The sequence below is a fragment of the Cuculus canorus genome, chromosome 1, assembly GCF_017976375.1.
Source record: "Cuculus canorus isolate bCucCan1 chromosome 1, bCucCan1.pri, whole genome shotgun sequence".
In the NCBI taxonomy this organism is placed as follows: Eukaryota; Metazoa; Chordata; class Aves; order Cuculiformes; family Cuculidae; genus Cuculus; species Cuculus canorus.
In genome coordinates, this window is record NC_071401.1 from 184,434,221 (window position 1) to 184,451,258 (window position 17,038).

General features: G+C 38.1%; 1 protein-coding gene across 9 annotated transcripts in view; it reads right to left on the minus strand.

Annotated features, from left to right (window-relative positions):
* Positions 1-17,038, minus strand: part of CADPS2 (calcium dependent secretion activator 2) — a 316,209-nt gene that overhangs the window by 107,405 nt on the left and 191,766 nt on the right. For all 9 annotated transcript variants that reach the window (XR_008449684.1, XM_054065620.1, XM_054065610.1 and 6 more), the window contains exons 9-11: positions 7,385-7,451; positions 2,915-3,023; positions 1,617-1,820 (exon numbers count right to left, since the gene is read on the minus strand). Coding sequence is in view for 8 of the 9 variants with exons in the window: in XM_054065620.1 (XP_053921595.1) it covers positions 1,617-1,820; positions 2,915-3,023; positions 7,385-7,451 (380 nt within the window). In the remaining variant the exon portion in view is untranslated. The remainder of the gene's footprint in view (positions 1-1,616; positions 1,821-2,914; positions 3,024-7,384; positions 7,452-17,038) is intronic.

The window sequence follows — 17,038 nt, forward strand, 5'->3', positions numbered from 1 at the left end:
ACTTCTTATCTTCCTAGAGGATGAGGAAGATGGCGACAGACTTTCAAGGCCTCAATATTATTAAATGATATTTATTTTGTAAAGTCCTAGTTGGTTTTCTGCTTTCTGTTTATGGAGGGTGCATAGTATGATATACTTTAAAACAATGCATCTCTAAATGGCTGGAAATGCTTATATGATATGTTAATTGAAAGATAAGATACATAAAAAAAGTAGTCAACAAATTCTGTGGTTGTAATTGTATTGCCTAATAAAAAATGTGTCATAGTAAAGAAGATAAAATGGAAATTAATTTCTAACTGTATAAAATAATATCAAGATGTGTCAATCTTGTTTTTTAATTCTTTACCACTATCAGTAATACTATCACTGAAAGCATAACCAGTATATCCAAACTTGCAGTTGCTCTTGGCATCTATTTCTTTCTATAACTTTCTTTGCCCTATAGTCAGCAGTTTCTAGTTGCTTCAACTTCCATTCAAACCCTGTGTCCAAGAAGAGCAATTTCTTGGCTGCTACTGACTATGGTCACTTCTTTTGTACTTTCTAACTAAGATTTTTTGTGAGATCAAACAGTTTTTCCCAATGTTCTTGGTAGCTCAGTAAGGATTTTAGATAACTGTTACTGAGTTTAAAGAGCACATTTTACTGTCTTCTAATAGCAAAATGATATAAGATTATAGGATGAATGGAAAGCCGTGAAACTGAGTGTTAGCAGGACTGATGGAGGAAAATGGTTTTTGGTCAACCTGTTATAGACCTCAGATATTAAATCAAGCTGACTTGAGCCTAAAACATATATATCTCTTCTATCACTTTACATATACAGATATATGATAATGAAGAAGGATTATTGTACACAGTCACATGATGTAAAAATTTGAGGCTATTACAAAAATCCTTGGATTGCACTCAGACTCCAGAACAACAGAAAAAAATCATGTAAGCTTCCCATAGGCAGATATCTACAGGACAGGATACTTTAAAGAAATTATATGACAATTTCAAGATATAGTGAACATACACTATCTACCTTGATTTTGCCTGAAAGAACAGCTTCCTTAAAGAAAGATGAGGAAAACTTAAACCCGATTTTTTTTTCAAATTTTTTTTTTATTTTTACATTATTTTACTATTTCATTGACAGGTGCAAAAATCCAGCAGCCCATCTTGTACCTTTCAGCTCACAATGTACTGTCCGCACAGCAATTTTTAGATAACTAATGTATACAATGTATGACAAAGCTGGCCTAAATTTATAAAATTCTGAGAATAGATTGATGGTTTTCTATTCAACACTACACTGTCAGGCTACTGAAAAAATGTAATGTAAACCAAACACCATCTCCATGGTAATATGTGGGTCAACTGTAATGAATATTAAGCTAATTGCCATATTTTCATGGATTATGATAAAAATAATGACCCACAAGTCAGGATTTCCCTTGCTGGTAATAATAATCTGTGCTAAAGAGCTTCTGGCTAACAACAAACTGCCAGGCACATTTCCCTAGTGAATGCGTTCTGCTTAATTAAACTTCATAGAGGGACCTGCTACATATTTAACAAACTAAACCCAAAACCAGAGCCACAAAAGAAAAAGAAAGCCAACTTACAAAGTGGGGATGTATCTATGTTGACATTTCCTCCTTTAGGATTCATCTTCTGAGCTTGACTTGCAGGAACAGGCTTATATGACTGACCTGTGGCTCTGTACATGGCTTGAACCCAGAGTATCCTATCCTGCTCATCATCACTGGCAAATATAACAGTATCGCCTTCTTTAACAGCACTGAAAAACATTCGACCACCCTGAAGACCTGGAGCAGGAAATAAGAAGGTAATCTTACAAGTTAATTCTAAATAACCATTCATATTTATTATCTTACTGTTTTTTTCTGTGTGCATGCTAAAACATTTTATAGGTATTTATGACCTAGAAATATGATGAAATCTAGACCTATAAGGATCAAATGGTAATACATGTTAGTAACATATAAGTAGAATAAATACAGAAGTCAAAGGAGAAAATATTTCCATAACTCCATTTTCAATTCTATTTCTTAGTTCATCTTCTCTGTGTCATATGCTATCTTGCATTTCTCAAATATATCCTCCTTCTCGGCATCATTTTCTTAGCTGGAACTCCCTGCCGACTTTATCTCTTCTTGAATAGAGGCAGCTCCACACTTCTCATCAGTGCTGCTGCTTGTTCCTTGGTACCTTTTTTTGTCATTCCAGTGTTTTGTTCTGAGAACGCACAACCAGAAGAGCGCACAACAGTCAATGCGGCTGCACCAGGGATTTCTTTATGACAACATTGTTTTGGCTTTCCAATCACCTTCTGAGCATTGTTTGCCTTCTCAGTTATTCTAAACACTGAGCTAACGTTTCCAAAGATTAATCTTCAATATCTTAGAAGCATCTTAAATTCATAACCCTCCACTGTGTAGGTGGAGTAGAATTTTTTTTCTCTGCATGTGTAACTTTGATTTCACTCTGCCATTCTAACACTAACTCATGTAGAATTTTCTAATATCTTCAAATTTATTTTTGATTACACTGAGAAATTTCTTTTTAGCAGGCACTAGCATCAGTCACCTTCTTTTCTAAATCAAATATGAATATACTTACAGTATGATGCCACATGACTCCATCATCAAAAACAGAGAGAAAAGGGAAGGACAAACTAGAATTCATCATATGTGGTCTTATAATGTTTCAGGCAACCTTAGTGTAAGTTTAACATTCATTATTCTTACAAGCTTCTTTCTAAAAGCATGATTTTTCACAGCAGAAAATCCTAGTGGAATAATTGCCAAAGAACCTTGGGTTCTTTTGCTCTTACATCAAGAAGACCAAATTGAATCACCTATTCTACAAATATATCGTACTTCAAAATCATGAAAAGTACCTGTGTGAGGAGCTGTATAATCCACAGTGTATCCTTCGAGTTGCATCAGTTCCTGAGGCTCAGATTTCTTTTCTCTGTAACTGCACATTGCAAATGTGTATTGGCTAACCTGAATAAGAAAGGACTTTTAATTGCTGAATTCCATTACAGAACTGTATAACACATGCACCACTGTTTAAGTTGGCTTTCAGTTGTGCTGAAAATGCTGCTTATTTGTTCCAGAAATATTTACAGGTAAAACTGCATTTTTTCCCCTTCCTGCCAAAAGGAAGGGAAAAAAAAATAAAATCCTTAAACAGATCTCTGTAGTTTCCTGAAATACAATGTATTTTGAGCGACTGCTTTATGAAAAATTGAAAGGAAGCAAATTAGATTTTGGTGGGGAAAATACTTGGCACTATGGTACTCACCAAACTGCTCAGTCTACTGTGTGAGAGAAAAAAAAGTCCTGCATTCCAAGGAGCTGGAAAAAAAGGACTCTTACATATAATAGTACTGTTTGCAGAAGTGCCACAATTATCATGCAGCTGCAAAGATGAACACATAGTTGGGCCACTTGTAGTTAAAAGATGGTAAGTACCAGAACCTTCAGTTCATTTGTGTAGTCTAATTTCTGCCCCTGCATTCACACCTATCTCTGGGTTGCTTGGCTCACTGGTTACAGCACTGTGCAGGCCAAACAGCTTGCAGCTGGCATAAACAACATCAGTCACTTCTCATCAAGTAAAATGATTAAAAAAATAATAAAGCAATAAGAAGAGAAACTGTCACCATGCGCTTTAATAATCCCTAGACAGAGTAGAAAGTGATAAGGAGAGCTGAGCAAAAAGTGACTAAAGAAAGGCTCCCAAGAACTGGGAGAGCAGAAGCAATCACTGAAACAAAATTCAGATGTTCCCAGCCTTAAATGAAGAGCTGGAAAGACTGTAAAAGGTGACCAGAGTTTGTGAATCTATGAACACTTGAAACTTCAGGGTACTGAATTTACATGGCCTCTGAAACTCTTATCTCTCAGGACTGTAGGATATCCATCCAACTGACTTATTTTGAACTATAATATCATTTCTTAGATCTGTAAAATTATGCAAGGATCTAAGGATAGGCAAGGAGCTTGTCTGACAGGTGATGGACTGTCTTTATCTCAGTTGCTGACTTCTCAGCTGTTGCCTAGATATATTGCTTTGGTTATAATGTCAGGAATCCTTTCTGAAGTAAACTTTGACAGCTAATTTCAGCTACATTCACATATCTGCTGGTGCTGTACCTGCACACTGTTCCACCTCAAAGTTCAGTGACTTCAACTGCTATTGACGAAAGATTTTTGACTCTCTATAAAAGACTCATATTTTAGGCAAATAAGGATAGAAAGAGTGATTATTATCCCTATAATGCTCTAAAAATATTTCATTATATTAAGTATTTGATTTTTTTTTTCCTGTGCCACGTATTTAGAGTGTTTTGGTGACTGCACGCCCTCTGCCACAGCATGACCAACCAAATGGAACAAGAGTAACAGCTCTCTGTTAGACAGGTATCCCAGTACATTAATTAAACTGAACCAGTTTTATGGAAGATAAGAATCTGAGAGACGCTGACAGGCAACTAAAACTGAGTATCAACTTTCCATGTCAATTTTAGTACATTCACTTAAGCAGGCTGTACTAAGTAGAGTGAGCAAAACACAAATAATACAAAAAATCAATCTAGCCCATTATTTTCATAAACTCCGATTTTGAGCCTAGAAGGGACTACTACAGGGAACCTCTTCTCCAGCATAATATACATGTCATAAATTAAATGAAATAACTGGGCAAGTGCCCATATTACTCAAATTTTCATGTCAACAACTTCATATAACCACAATGTGCAGGAAAACCGAGCCATCGAAAAGGAAGCTAGCAAACACTAATTGTGGAAATGCATATGATGCACATTTTTTTTCAGCTTAGGTCCTTTCCCACCTAAGTTTTGCTATGTTCCCATAGGGCAGAAAGACCCTGTTCAATACTCTGGGAATAACTGTTACTGCAAATCTAGAGGCTGACTCCGTGGTTCCTGCCACAGGACATCACTGAGCAGCCTGCTTCAGGAGTTCAGCAGCAAGAATTAGCCTCCATGGCTGGTGTGTTTGGAAAAAAATAATTCATTAAACAAATGACTGATTTTTCAAACATTAGGACAGTAAAATGACAGAATTGAATCTGCCTTCAGATTGTCAGAGGAAGATATTATCAGGCAGCAAATTAGGTAAAACACAGCATGTCCAGCTGAGGCTTTTTACCTTACACGTTATGTCCCTTTATTTTTCCAGTTTGAAATGAAATTTTAGAGAAGTGACTGGATTGTAAAAGGAAGAAAAGCAAATGCAATGAAGACGTTAACATTCCCCGACTCTGAAAATAACATTGAGCTGTTCTTTCAGAAACCACTAACAATTTCTAATACAAGCAGCAATAACGAAGGTGCACATTACTCATATCACGCTCCTGAAAAATCAATTAGATTATTCATCTAATTTCATACCTGAGTTAAATTTCCAAAGCATGTGTAAATTGTACTGATAGCCTCTGTCTTTCAGCTGAATTTCACAGCCTTAATATTTTACTAACATAAGGTAAAAGCTAATCTATAGAGGAAGACTCATCAATATGTCAATAATGTATTAATACAACAGACTGATATTCATTACTGAATGTTTACTTCACATGTATTGACTTCAGTTTATTGTCAGTATATGTATCATGGCTGGACTACATAAATGAGTCAGAGCTGTCGGGACAGTAAATATTGATTTAACACAGTATTTTTTATATAGCCTTATCGAGTTGATAGCTGCTTTAAAATGAAATAGATGTCTAAATCCTACCATAGTTGGAAAATTCCTATAATATTTTTCTCCAGTGCTTCGATATTAACATAGAAAGCAGAAAATAGCCAAAATTAAATTGGCTGGAATAAACTGGTCTTCCGGGGGCTCCCTATGACATGCCGGAAAGACTATGTGTCTCTTAAGTGTGCACTTTAAAACTCAGATGACACCTGTAGCTTAGAAGAAGACAACAAGGACTTTCTTTTTGTGAAAGGGAAGAAGTAAAGTAGCAGGAGTGCTACAGAAAATAATGAAGGACAAGGAAACATCTAGCTCGCCTTTATTTTTATTCCGTGACTTGAAGTTATTTTCCCTTCACATCCATGCTTTAGCAGCTATCCTACACAGACATCTTCCCAACCTTTACAAGTCTTAATAAAGACACAAAAAGTCTTCATCTCTTCACAGAGTACCTTGTTAAAATCAGAACTCGAATTGAGTAGGCTTTTTGTGAGATCAATACACAGGCCAATTCCCACTGAAGCGGGGGAGAACATTATTGATATCAAGCTTAGCAAGAATAATATGCAAATACGCTCAGCTTATAACTTCACTTCATTAAAGACCTTGTTCAGGTTCTTTTTTCACATCCTTACAATTTTCAACATTTGGTAGTAGAAGGAGAGCAGATGAGTGTGACTAACATAGTGGTAAAGAACAACATTAGGCTTGCTGTAAAGTCATTTTAGAAGCCTTCGCTCTTAAAAAAGCCTCATTAACAAGCTTCATCCTCAGTATGATGTTTATGGAGATTCACACTTTAATAGTTTTCTATCAACAAGCAAAGGACACAGGAAAACTGTCTGAATTGACTTGAACATCTAATTTATTAACTGCGAGCTGAAGACAAGCACAAACAAAATAATTTTTTCCAAAACTTCAAAAAAATCATTCATTTCTCAGTCTTGATCACTTTAAATCTACTTTTCTATTCATGTTCTATTAAACTCATGTTAATGTCACCATTCACTAGCATGTAAAATTACTTACAGTTCTAGGTTTCAACAAAAAGTCATGAAATCATCCCAGTGGCCAAGAACAATTACTACACTAGATTTTCTGCAACAACTATGTAATTTTATCCAATTAAATATTTCAAGGAAGAATTAAAAAATAGCAGTATTCAAAAAATACATACAAAAAAGTTCTTAATAGTAACTACTGCTGCTTTCATTTAATTTTAAAGGCAGGAAATCTTTGCTGAGATAGAATAAATGAAACAGTAAGTATAGCCCTCATTGTGAAATATAACCGTATTTTAAATTCAGTGCTGCTAGAGAGCTGTCAGTGAAATATTTCAAAGTCACAACATTTTCATTCAGAAAATTCCTAGGCTTCAGCCGAAACATTTCTCAGTGTAAGAACTCATTTATATATATGTAGAACTCAGATGTCGTGTAGACATTTATGTTTACTACACATATAAATGTAAAAAAAAACCCAAACCAACACCTTGGCTATCTTTATGCTGTAAGAAGCCTGGAGCAGTGCTATATATGTTGTCTGAATATACTGATTTACTCATGGCCCCAGAAACCATACATAAGAAAACTGATAGTCAAAGACCACTTTTTAATGAAATTTCATGGCAGACTACTGACCTGAACAAGAACAAAGTAGCGTTTTTTCCACCTCTTCCAAACCTTCTGCCCTAGTGCATACAAATACCTGTAAAGGAAATAAAAAAGGGAAAGTTTATCGATTAATAAGAACCATTATATTAGAAGGACCCAATACAAATGATTGTATTCACGTGCTCCACGTACTGAGCTGATTCTTGAGTGCTGTCACATCTAAAAAGTGATTTTTCTTCTGTTTACTCAGACCATAAAAATGCAAAGAGAAAACCCTTTCCACTCTAAATAAGATAAAACCCAGAAACTAAATATCTCATGTTTGAGAAGACTAATCTGCTTATCAGTTATATTTCACCAACTGCCTCTGAAAATAGACAAAATAGCTTAAAGTAGAACACTTTTGACTACACAGCAATATTGGATGTTAGAAAAGCTAAACTCCCCAACACTTTTTTTCTCCCATTTGGTTTCCATAGATTTGCTAGCATTTCTCTAGTCTATGAGAAGTCAGTCACAGTGTCAGCTCGGGAAAATGCTCAAACAACACACGATTAAATTTTTTTTTCCAGAGTAAACTAGAATCTAATTTCAAAACCAGAAGCCCTTCACTATAAAGACTATTAGATTACAAAAACCTCACTGCCACCATGGCAGTTTCCAAGCTTTGAGTCAGACAACGTGATCAGGAATATCAGCCAGTGAGATGACAAAAGGCAAATACTGATACTGTTTGGTAGCAGAGGGAGCACCCTCTTTATGTCAGAATTAGCAGCAAGTTTTAGGACATCACAGTGACACTTTTTTTCTGTCACTTTGCACTGTTATTAACAAAGACTGCAAGCAGAAGAGGATGAGTTGTGGGATTGTAAGGAAGCATCTACAAGTGGTAAGGAGAACAAAATATTATCTATGAGATGTCCCTTCTTGGATGGCCAGCTTACATCAAGGGCATCCGTACAACAAGGTGGGTCAAAGGCAGAACAAAGATTCAGATTGCTTAGATCAATGAATGCTGGCTTCACAGGGCACCCTCTAGAGGATGCTGGCATGTATGTTATAGAGAAACTATAATGACTAGAGTTGGAGGTTGTTGGTTGGATGGTTAGTAGATGAATACGTGTCTTTGAGGTAAAAAGATAGAGTCTGCTGCCCTCTACTCTGTGATGACTTTAGGGGCTTTCTTGCCTTCTGGTTCTGAACTCAGTTGAAAAAACAGGCATACGCTCAAGCACATTCTTTACTGCTTTAGGTATCACAAAGGACAAATTTTTGTCTAACGTGCAGGTTCAGAGTAATGCTTATTTACCATGGTGGTCTGTCAAACCACGTAACTGTTCCCTCACTACTAAGACACAGATATCTTGTCGTCCCTCAGTTCCTGCTACATTTGTGTTGAAGCTCTGCCTCACTCGGTTACTCTGCTTTTTATTCCTATGAAAGAAAGTACAACTGGCTTTGCGTAAGATTATTGGATTATGTAGCTTTTTTGAGCAGTTCAGATCCTGCCATGCTCTTTTTAATGTCTTAATTTTGTGGTCACTATTAATTCACTAAAAATAAAGGAGAGGACTAAACCCTGTGTCAGAAAAGAATTACAAAACAGGGCCAACTACAGCTTCTTTGAAAGTTTATAATGTTTCACAACTAAAAAAGCATTTACCTCACAGAGTGATAGGTACATATCCCCCTACAAAATATGAACTGTTTTGGTTTTCATATACCATATTTTGATTTTTCTTACCTCATATATTTTTTTCATCAAAAAACTCCACCTGGGAAGGATGAAGAGCCAACCAAGAGCTTGTGGGTCAGGATTAAAGGGAAGGCAAGGACAAGCGACGTTAGAATAGGGGTCTGCTACAGGCTACCTGACCAAAAGGAGTGAGTGGATGAGGCCCTCTACAGACAGACAGGTGCAGCCTTGTGTTCATAAGCCCTGATCCTCACAAGAGATGTCAACCACCTAAATATCTGTTGGAGGGGCAACACAGAAGGGCACAGGAAATCCAGGAGGTTCCTGGAAATCATTGATGACAATTTCCTATGTGAAGCTCAAGGGCAGCCTTAGTGGCAGTGACCATGAAATGGTGGATTTCAAAATCCTTAAGGCAGCAAGGAGGGTGCACAGCAAGCTCACTAGCGTGGACCTCAAGAGAGAAGACTTTGGCCTCTTCTGGGATCTACTTGGTTGAGTACCATGGGATAAAGCCCTGGAGGGGAGAGGGGCCTGATAAAGCTGGTTAACATCCAAGGATCACCTCCTCTGAGCTTAGGAGTGATGCAACCCAACAAAGAGGAAGTCAGGTAAAAATACCAGGAGGCTTGCATGGATGAACAAGGAACTCCTGAACAATCTTAAGCACAAAAAGGAAAGCGACAGAGGGTGGAAGGGAAGGCAAATAGCCCGGGGAGAATACAGAGAAACTGTACAAGGAGCCAGGGACCAGGCTGTGAAAACTGTGGCGCTCTTCAAAAATGAAATCCTAGCAGCTCAGGAGCAAGCCATCCCCCTGTTCCGGAAAAGGAGCCGTCGGGGGAACAAAACAGCTTGGTTGAGTAGAGAGATGTTGAGGCTCTGGAGCGTGTCCAGAGAAGAGCAACGAAGCTGGTGAGGGGGCTGGAGAACAAGTCTTATGAGGAGCAGCTGAGGGAGCTGGGGTTGTTTAGCCTGGAGAAGAGGAGGCTGAGGGGAGACATTATCGCTTTCTACAACTACCTGAAAGGAGGTTGTGGAGAGGAGGGAGCTGGCCTCTTCTCCCAAGTGACAGGGGACAGGATGAGAGGGAATGGCCTCAAGCTGCTCCAGAGAAGGTTCAGGCTGGACATCAGGAAAAAAATTTTCACGGAAAGGATCATTGGGCCCTGAAACAGGCTGCCCAGGGAGGGGGTTGAGTCACCTTCCCTGGAGGTGTTTAAGAGATGGGTGGATGAGATGCTGAGGGGCATGGTTTAGGGATTGTTAGGAATGGTTGGACTCGATGATCCAGTGGGTCCTTTCCAACCTAGTGATTCTATGATTCTGTGATTCTATGAACTTAAACCCTGACAGCACTAAATCTGGCCAAGGATGTCAAGGACAACCAGAAAAGCTTCTATAGGTACATCAGTGATAAAAGGAAGACTAGGAGGAATGTGAAACCTCTCCAGGAGCAAATACCAGATCTGGTTACCTGGGATATGGAGAAGACTGAGGTACTCAAAGACTTTTTGCCTCAGTCTTTACCAGCAAGGGCTCGAGCCACACCACCCAAGGCACAGAAGGTAAAGGAAGAATGGTTAAGGCATTGGCTGGTCCAAGTGGAGACTGGTGACAACAGGCATTCTGCAGAGGTCAGTATTGGGACTGGTGTTTAACATCATTGCTGGGGACATGGACAGTGGGATTAAGGGCACCCTCAGCAAGTTTTCTGATGACATCAAGCTGCGTGGCATGGTCGACGTGCTGGAGGGAAAGGATGTCATCCAGAGGGACCTGGACAGGCTTGAAAGATGGGCCTGTGTGAACCTCGTGAAGTTCAACAAGGCTAAGTGCAAGGTTCTGCACCTGGGCCAGGGCAATCCCAAGCACAGATACAGGCTGGGAGGAGAATGAATTGAGAGTAGCCCTGAAAGACTTGGGGTTGCTGGTAGATGAGAAGCTCAACATGAGCTGGCAATGCGCATTTGTAGCCCAGAAACCCAACCATATCCTGGGCAGCATCACAAGAAGTGTGACCAGCAGGTTGAGGGAGATGATTCTCCCCTATACTCTGCTCTCATGAAACCTCGCCTGTGTTCAGTTCTGGAGCACTCAACACAGGAAGGACATAGATCTGTTACAGAGTCCAGAGGAGGGTCATAAAGGTGATCAGATGGCTGGAGCATCTCCCCTATTAGGAGAGACTAAGAGAGTTGGAGTTGTTCAGCCTAGAGAAGAAAAGACTCTGAGGAGACCTAATACCAGGCTTCCAGTACTTAAAGAAGGCATACAGAAAAGATAGGAAGGGGCTCTTTACCAGGGAGTAAAGGGATAGGACGAGGAGTATTGGTTTTAAGCAGAAAGAGGGTAGATTTAGATTACATATTAGGAAGAAATTTTTTACTGTGAGGGTAGTGACGCACTGAAGTAGGTTGCCCAGAGAAGCGGTGGATGCCCCATCCCTGGAGGTGTTCAAGGCCAGATTGGATGTGGCTTTGAACAACCTGAACTGGTGGAAAGTGTCCCTGCCAACAGCAACGGAGTTGGAACTAGATGATCTTTAAGGTGGCTTCCAACCCAAACCATTCTATGACACTATGATATGTTTCAAAAGAGCCAAGCCTGTTCTCCTAAATCAGAACATTTACTTTCCTCAAAGCATACCACATTGTCATTGCCCCATTTAATCTCTTTACTACTGTGATAGGACGGAGGGGGAATGGCTGATGAACTTCACTCCGTCTTGAAGATAAACGAACAGGGGAGAGAAAACTAACAGGGTTCACAGGTGGCCTTTGGGCTCTGTCAGTCCCAAGCCTGCCCTGTTCTTCATGGTGTTCAGCCACTGCATCCCTTGGAGTATCCTGCAGGTTTCTCTGATGTATGCTGAAGGACAAACACCCCATGGACTGCACAGACCAACTGAGAATACACAGTCCACAAATGCTACAGTACAAAGGTATCCTGAACATGTTCCCATCCTCTTAGAGTGTTTTAAATGACTGTAAAGGAGCCATAGAGAAGATTCCTCACACTCAAGATTAATCTTGGTATCATCATCATCAGTGACTATGTTATAACTGGTACACAACAAAAAATGAGTAACCCACGCCTAGAAACACCAGGTTTAATTAATTCTTATTAATTATTAACTGAGCCTGGTATCGATAAGTGCTTTTAAAATAAGAGATCTTAAAAGAACATTTTTAATTACTTTTCATGTAAGATATACTGTGTATGGTCCTGTAGTACAGACAGAACTATCACAAGTAACAATAAATTCAAAATTATAAAATAAGAAAGCACATATAGAAGAAATTAAATAGCTAAGTGCACTTTTTATTCCTCCTATAAACCATTTCCAATTAAGGTGTAATATAAGAGCTTCCTTGGGAAACAAAGACGTGGAACATTAACTACCTAACTTTAAAATCTGTAGGTCTTTTAGAATATCGGGTAACAAAGAAAATAACACCTGTGACACAGAGCTGGGATTTAGTATAAAAGTGCAAAGACTTATGTTACTTGGTTTTACAAATCACTATAAACACACAGATATAATTTTATGTTATTCATCCTTCTTCCAATGCCATCTCTAATGGTGACAGTTTTTTTCTAATGCAGAAAGTTTCAGCCTTTACATGGGATATCCTGTGCTCATCTTAAGTGTGCATACTCCTGAAACATGAGCTTAATTCTTACTCAAGAGTTTAGCAATTACACTCAAAAGGAGCCAAACATCCTATACACACCTCAAGTCCTATTTGAACTTCTCTTTCCCATTTATTTTCCATTGAAAAAAATGGGAAGCAAAGGACATAAAAACCTTGTTAAATTTGGACAGTCATATCTAGAATTTGTAGAAACTGCAGTTGATATCTAGATCAGAAAATGTCTACAGCATTCAGTTTCCAGAACTAAATGACACTTTGGTTTCACAGATGCTGCAGGAAATTGAAAAGTTAACAGATTCCAAAGCAAACTAAATCCTAGCGCTAAGGCGAAGAATGTTTTATTTTTAAGATGAGGAATCACATACTTTTTCACAGGTATCAGGTATGTGTCAGTACCACAAGCCAGACCAGACCCTCATGGTCACAAGCTCACAGAACAGCAGCCTGCTGTTTCTCTACCAATACGCCTGTCTATACGGATCTACAAGCCTTGCCACTCCCTCCATCTACAAAATGTGCATAAGATGCATAGCGTTAATTCTTCAGACTATTTCAAAACCCCTCAGTAGCAACAAGACACATATGGCAGTCATTCCTTCAAACACTGTACCTTTCTTTAGATAAAATACTTTGTGCAATACAAATAAGAAACTGATATTTAGAAGTAGCCAATTCCATACCACAACATTTGCTACTTCCCTCCCCGCCCCCACTCTAATTTGGGTTCCAGATTTGAGATAATCAAAAGTAATTCTTGAATTATTACAGTTCAGCCACATGCTGAGAAGGAAGATACTGAAATATTTCCCCTATATCTGAACACTGAAACAGTAATTGCTTATTACTAAGTACATTAATTTTTACTTCTTTTTAAGACAATGTTTTGAGAGTGCTTAATTACCAGGCTGAGAAGAAGTTAGGAAAGACTGTTTTTCTGATATACACAGAAATAGATCTAGATGGCAGACTTCTATTATATAAAAATATATTAATAAAATAAATAAGATATGTACACATAAAATCTATATCTGTACATGTGCACATTAGAAAGCATATTTAGAGTTAGGATGTATCTGCTTGGTTGTCTTCTTCATTTTTTTTATATTACTCACATAGTTTCCAGTAATTTAAGATTAACATACCCGCTTTTACACAGCACACAGAAAATAGGACATCGATTAAAAATGTTATCATTAACTGCTACACCACTGTAAAGATTTTCTAACACAGTTTTGTAGTAATATGAAAATGCAACCAAATGTAAAACTATGCAATCACTTTCTTGAGACTTTCACTTTTAACAACAGTTCTACAATTTTCTTTCCTTAAACATTATTTAATATTGCTTTCTTCCTCTTCACTCACTCCCAAATTAAAAAGTACAAATTGGATTTGTTTGAAGTCACAGATTTAGCTGTTTATGCATCACAAGGCATAGAAAAGTAAACATTTAATATTTAAAGTCCATTTTCCTGCAAAACAAATGAAAATGCAAGCAATTATATTTCCACCATAAAATGCAGAAACACGAGGATAAAGATGTTTTATATATGATCATGTCTCAGCCTGCCTCATTTTCTCCTCTCAAAACAGAACAAACAAACTGAACAACGATTTTCTTTTAAGAAGTCTGAGCATCAGTGTATTTGAAAATATATATAAGGGCTGAATATTTTTCAAAGTGAATTTCCTTGTGTTACAGAAATGTAAAACCATATTGCTAAATACTATAGTTCAGTTTCAATTATGTGATGGCATACACCGGCAAGAGGATGGCAGCTTATTTGCTGTAAGTCCACGCTGTGAGAGTGCAGGGTTCTACTTTTTGATGAAAAAATCAGCACTAATGAATAGCTGAAAAACATAATTGAGTGTAGAATATTGGAGCTATTCACTGCTGGAGAAATGAGAAAGGACTTATTACTTCTACAGAGATCATTTTTAGACCAGCCTTTTTATTCTAAGGAATGAAGCAATCTATCTACATCTTGAATGATAAATTCTCTACTTGTAAAAGGCTTCATTTATGACAAACAATGAAAAAAATACAGAAAGAAAAATCAATACGTGTAGCAGTTTCGTCCAGCAAAGGCCTTTCTTAAAGAAAACCTCAGTCAAGGTTGAAAGAGCAATTAATGCAGTCTCAAAAATCTGGGCCACTCTGATAGAGTTCGGTTAACATGTGGCAGAAGTAATCATCCACTTGTGAAAATGATTTTCAGTTCATTCTCAAACACCTTTCAGACACTCATGATCCCATTTAACTGACAACAATACAGGCTATCTGTGGGCATCATTGCATTCGCTCCGAGAGCCAATGGGGACCAAATGCCCACAGGCACTTTCAGTCATCCCTGCAGCTTGCATAAAAGGAATCTTCCTTACACCGCATTCCTTCTTTTATTTAACCCCACAAGATTAAGCCTTTTTTTTCCGTCTTCAGTTGCGGATGAGAGAGAAAACTGATTCAAGACAACAATATGACCCGGGTCATAAGAAACCTAGCTGTAAACATTCTTGGATTCATTTTAGTACTCTCTGCGCTCTTGAGAAAGAGAACTAAATAAGTCTTCAACAGATGGAATGGAAAAAATCAGCCCAAACTCTTACTGTAATTATGCTTGCTAAGGATAAAGAAATGTTGAAGAATGTCAAGCAATACAAACACCTCAGCCACAGAGAACAGTTCCATTTATTCCAATGAGCACAATACTCATAATATAAACAGGCAAACGTGTGGCATTTTTTCACCCCTAAACAACTTTTCACTTACAGTATAGATGGTTATTGGTATGCTGGAAGATCAGATACTCTTAGGTTCTTTAACAGTGACACCTTACTGCACTCTAGAGTAGCTGCAATGGCAACTTGAGAATAATTAATCCAATTTATGCCATATCATGAAACCTATTTGGCATGCAAAGTATTTTCAAGACAGAAAAACATCCTTTAGCCTCGAGAGAATTCCATGAAACAAAAGAACGAAATCCTTCAGGTGCAACATAAACGTAGAAAGTGCTCTGATTCTAATGTAATCTAATTGTAATGTAAACAGGGAATGCAGCCCAACAGTGAGGCAGCTGGCGCTGAGAAGCACACATCCACTCCCTCTGCTTTTTGATGCAGTTTACTTTGGTCCGAATCCACTGACCAAATAGCTACCAGCACCATATAGCCACAGCATATATGGGTGCACAACTGGAGCTCATCTCTTGGTTTAATTTAATCTAAAAGGATAACAGTCTGTGAACACAAACTGCCCTATGATGTGAAACAAAGTACAGTTAAGCAGGAACAGATAAGACATCGGTTTTAACAGTGAAAATCGGAATCTATATGCTAATGTTGATGTAGTAGAAAAAGTTTCAATTGCATCTCTCTCCCTTGAGCATGCAGTTTGGTTGTGGAAATAGTTCCTCATGCTGACAGATCTTAATTCTCAACTCAGAAGCATCCTTAGCATCCAGAAGCACCTGGGTATCCAGCCCAGACACCTCTCCATCTCGCTGGAAGCACATGACACCGCAATTAGAAAAAGTGGTGACCCTTTTTCCAGGCAGGCAGTGATATTAGTTGTGATTTAGAAAGCCTAAATGGCCAAAGACTTGTTAATACGAAAAATCTACTTTTGTTTCTAGGTCATACACTGCCACTGATGGAGTCAGTCAAAACACCCTGCTCAGTGTCACAGTGGTGTAAAACAAATCAATGAACTAAGCTGCCAATGGAAGCAACTCCAGTTCCAGAGCCCCAGCGTTGAGAACAGCACACATTTAGGAAGACTGGGTGTAGCTTGGAAGAGCAGTAAACTCTTTCAGGAATGATGTTTGGCTTTGGTTATCTCTGGCTGCTTAGTCACTATCTAGAAAGCTACTTCTGAACTGATATAACTTTAGTTTCATAAAGAATACAGACCTCAGCTGAGCTGAGCTTTGTATTTCTATTTTGTAATAACATATATAAACAGAGCAAGACACATATATTTCCACCCTAATGATTGTAATTTCTCAGTATTTTCATAACATTTGCTGTCACTGTCACTAGTAGGTATTTTAAAGTTATCACGGATTAGTATAAAAAGGTACATCTTATCTATCAAAGGCATGAGGAAATATGTTACACCTGCTAACCCTATTTGCAATTTGAAATGAAGCACAGAAATTATGAGTTTCAAATCGCAATTAGGGTTACCAGGTGTAACATATTTCCTCGTGCCTTTGATAGGCAATTCAATTCCTGCATGCAGAAGACATGATATTTTATGTTATGATATTTTAAAATTACATTTTATAATTCTTGATAGCTGGATTTTTCAAGAAATCCCTA